Below are 4,417 nucleotides of genomic sequence, written 5' to 3'. Positions count from 1 at the left end.
ACTATTAACCATTTTGTTTTTCCTTAAAAATGTAATGAAAACTCACACAGTGGCTCTGAGAAGACCCGCAGGGAAGCCCTGGTTTCCTGGGGCAGGTTCAGAGCTTGCCGAGCTGACTGTTTTGGGGGCCAGCCCGGGCTGGACGGCTGTTGACCGAGCAAGGCGCAGACAGAGATGCCGGCCCTGGCGTGGCCCCCGCTCCCCTCCCCCCCTAAGGCCCCCTCATTCCCCTGGGAATGCTTTCAGAGTGAGTGATAACCACAGGAAGGGGGGGGGGCAGCCGTGACACGAGAAGGAAACGGAGAGCAGGCTCTGGGGAAGGAGGGGCGTCCTGCTGGCCCCCACATGTGGTCAGGACGTCGAGCCGCAGGCCCTGGTGTGTGTCTGCTTATGCACCTAATTCAGGTCAGTGGACAGCTTTTTGGGGGGGGGGATTTTGTATAGTTATATATTTAATAGTAGTAAGAGGCACGTTAAGATTTACCATCATAACCATTTTCAAGTGTACATCTCAGTGGCATTAAGTAATTCACAGTGTCGTGTAACCGTCACCAGCGTCTACTCCAGAACTGTCTTATCTTGCAAAACTGAAACTTCTCCTGGTTAACACCTCTCACCCCTCCCCCAGCCCCCCGCTTTCTTTTTCTGTGACCTTGGTGGCTCTGGGACCTCCCACCTGCTGAATCACCCAGTATTTGTCCTTCTGTGACAGACGTGTGTCGCTGAGCCCAGGGTCCTCAGGGGTCATCTGTGTAGCCCGTTTCAGGACTCCCTTCCCTTACTTTTTAGGGCTGAATAATAGTCCGTGGTATGTGTAAAACCCTTGTTTTACAGTAAAGGTAAAAGGTGGGAACGTGTGGGCACAAGACAACCTGGCCGCCTGTGGTGACACTCATTTACTCACCCAGAGGCTGTCCTCAGCGAACTCTTTCTCTCCTCGTTCACTCCCACAATGTTATGTCCGTTTCTCAGATGAGAAAACCCATCCAGAAAGTCAGAGAGGTTAGGCCGCTTTCCCGGGGCCCCTGGGCTGGAAAGGGGCAGGGCAGCACGTGGACCCTCGTTGACCCTGAGCCTGGGCCTGGGCTGGGCCCGCCCCTCGGGACTGTCACGGGTGGGGAGAGGGTCCTCCCGCCCTACAGGCCCGTGGGAGTGGTCGGGCATCACCGAGCTGCAGAGGCAGTGCGCTGACCACAGCCTCCCTACCCCTGACTTCCTGGGCCCAGAAGCTGACCACCCAGTCCTGGCTGAGCCGGCCCCGGCGCCACGGTCCCTGGGCCAGCTGCACAGTGAGTCTGCCAGCAGGAGCCAGTCTTTTCATCAGACTGTAAGCGGTCACTCTGCACGGTATAAAACAGTCCACTGTGGAGTATGGCCCCAAATAAATCATCAGGGAGTTAGAATAACTCATAAAAAGCAGTGACTCAAGTGCGACGGTGTGCTGATTAGCGGGAGGAGGCTGACGAGACGCAGTGGAGGGTGCAGTGAAGTGGGAGGGGCCGGGCTGGCATCCCACTGTCCCTCGGTGACCAGGACGCTACAGCCGTGTGTGCAGAACAGAAAACTGAGCCGCCTTCCAGCTGCACCCTTGTCCATAAACAGCCTCCTGGTCAGTGCAGCAGGCGTGTGGGTGCTGAGCAGGGACGAAGGAACCCCAGACGCTGTCTGTCCCGCTTTAGAAAGCAAACAGGCTGCCCGCAAAGGATGGTTAGGAAACTTGAGGAGTTTTATTTTGTTCTGTTAAAAAAAGGTAGGTCGTTGATTCATCTGTATAAATAATTTTTCTGGCAACAGTAGTTAACTTTTAACCTCCCATTCAAAAACTTCACAACTTCAAGTATTTGAAATGCACTTAAGAATTTTCCCCTGCTTTTATTTTATGTAGAACAGTCTCAGAGTAATTAGCCGACTCATAAAGTCAGAGAATTTCTTTCAAATAAAGGTTCAAATCTTTGCTAGTATGTCATGGGACAAATCTGCATTCTCTTGGTCAGTATCCATTTTAATACTATTTTCTTTCTTTTTCTCCTGGAAGATATAAAGTGGGGGAAAATAGTCATGCCTGTACAATCCAGATCAAAGCACAAAGCAGCGTTTTAGAAATAAACACCTCAGGCACAGCTGCCGCACTGGACAGGCTTCCTCGCCACGTAAGCTCGTCTCCATGTCCGCCTCCTGCCCGGCCTCCCGGCAGCAGCGCCTGTGGCTCGGCTGCCCGCTGCGGGTATGCCTCGGGAGGTGGGCTGTTTCCTGTCACTCGACATGACGTCCTGGGCTTCACATGCAATTCCAGAAACTCGGTGACACCCTATGGACTTGCTCTAAATCTTTTTTTAGTGCAGGTTGGCAAATAGCCCAAATGAAATTCAACTCTAAGTTAAAGTATCAAACAGAGATAAGGCTAAGAGCATCTAGACTTCTGGGCTGCCCGAGGCTCTGAGGAGCGCAGGGAGAGGAACCTGGTTGCCCCGAAAGGCCCCTACTCCCCTCTGCAGAACAGTGACCATCCAGACCACAGCACCTGCAGAGGCCGAGGCTCCCTTGGGCTGCTGGGAGAATCTCTGAAGGCCCGCCCTCCCCTCGGATGCGCTCCCCACTTCCTCACAGCCTTAAGAACAGCAAGCACTGACACGCAGACCCGCCTCCCTCTCCAGCACCCTCTCCCAAGTGAGGCTCTCTACCCGCTGGTCTGAACTGCACCTGGGTTTGGTTGCTAAAAGGAAGGTGACTGAGCTGTCAGGAGAGGCCACCACTAGATGGCCAAGTCACTCGGCCTGGCCCGACCGCCGCTGGACTTGCTGGCCTTGCTCGACCGCCCGGGGTCCGCGGGGAGCAGAGGGGGCATATGCAGCTCCACAGCGGTCACCGCTGGCCCCCACTGGCCGTTGCCCGAGCTCTCTGGGACCACAGGCTCTGTGCCTCCTGCTCCGCCCTCCTCGGGGGGCTGCTGGGGGCTGCCCGGAGGGGTCAGGGATGCAGGCGTGGACACCGGCGGGGAGGTCTTCCCGGCAGCCGCCTGCTGCTCAGCCTCCTGGTTGGCCCAGTTCTGCTCGGCTGCTAGCAGGTGATGGTTGCCGTTGTGGAAGCTGGTGGGGTGGCCCTTGCTGGGACTTCCAGGCAGGGCCGCCATCCTGAAGTCGGCTACCGGTGGGGGGGCCTCGGGGTAGCCAGGGGCTGTGGCCTGCCCCAGGGAAGAGGCAGAGTGAGCGTAGTAGGGTGGGAACCCGATGGTGAGGGTGGGTGGGGCAGAGAGGGCAGGCAGAGGGAGGGAGCTCACGCCCCCGGGTTTCGAGGTGCTCCCCCTGGACCCTGGCGTGTCTGGCCTGTAGGGGTTGGTCATGCCCTGTTTCAGCTTCTTCCAGCCCAGGTGGTAGATCTCCAGCATGTTGAGCAGGAGGGACACACAGGCCACAGCCAGCATGAAGATGATGAAGATGGTCTTCTCTGTGGGCCGGGAGATGAAGCAGTCCACCGTGTTGGGGCAGGGCCACCGGTCACAGCGATAAAGCGGCTTCAGCTCAAAGCCGTACAGAAAGTACTGTCCGGCGATGAAGCCCACCTCAAACAGCGTCTTGAAGATGATGTTGAAGACGTAGGTGCGGAGCAGGGCCCCGGCGATGCGGACCTTGCCCCGGTCGTCCCGCACAGGGGGCGGGTCCTTCTGGCCCCGCGCGGCCGACCCCGGAGGTGGGCTGTCCTTCAGCGGCTCCTCCTCCCTCTCCTTCCTCTTCTCCTCCATGCGCACAATGTGCAGCACGTGGCCCAGGTAGATGAGCGTGGGCGTGGACACGAAGATGATCTGCAGCACCCAGAAGCGGATGTGGGAAATGGGGAAGGCCCGGTCGTAGCAGACGTTCTCGCAGCCAGGCTGCTGTGTGTTACAGGTGAAGTCGGACTGCTCGTCCCCCCACACCTCCTCGGCCGCGGCCCCCAGCACCAGGATCCTGAAGATGAACAGCACCGTCAGCCAGACCTTGCCGATGACGGTGGAGTGCTCTTGGGCGTTCTCTAATAGTTTTCCCAGGAAGCTCCAGTCGCCCATTGCTCCAGACTGCTAACCTGCAAGGGAACACGTGCGTTAATAGGCAGGCTCGCCAGGTGGGCTGCAGGGTGCAACCCCGGGGCAGGACCAGGTCCCTGATGGGCTCAGGATACACTTTTGAGGGCAGCTGTGCTCAGGAATGTGTGCGTGCATGGGCAGGTGTACAGGGACAGGTGTGAACGTAGGTGTACATGTACAGGTTGTGTGTGTGACTTTATGTGTGCAGGTACAGGTGTGTGCACGCACGTACACGTGTGCAGGTACAGATGTGCGCATGCAGTGCACGTGCGCAGGTACAGGTGTGTGCACGCATGTGCAGGTGCGGACATACAGGTGGGAGCGTGGACCTCCCCACTAGCGGCGGGAGCAGGTTCA

The 4,417-nt window shown here is 57.6% G+C and overlaps 1 protein-coding gene across 1 annotated transcript; it reads right to left on the bottom strand.

Moving 5' to 3' along the window:
• Positions 1-1,712: 1,712 nt before the first annotated feature.
• Positions 1,713-4,042, bottom strand: GJA3 (gap junction protein alpha 3). Its single transcript, XM_010988724.3, has one exon. It carries the CDS (start codon positions 4,040-4,042, stop codon positions 2,753-2,755), a length of 1,290 nt encoding a protein of 429 aa, XP_010987026.2. The 3' UTR covers positions 1,713-2,752.
• Between the last annotated feature and the right edge of the window lie 375 nt (positions 4,043-4,417).

This window comes from Camelus dromedarius, chromosome 13 (assembly GCF_036321535.1).
Source record: "Camelus dromedarius isolate mCamDro1 chromosome 13, mCamDro1.pat, whole genome shotgun sequence".
Lineage (NCBI taxonomy): Eukaryota > Metazoa > Chordata > Mammalia > Artiodactyla > Camelidae > Camelus > Camelus dromedarius.
Note: the sequence above shows the minus strand (reverse complement) of the source record. Positions and strands in the feature narration are given on the sequence as shown.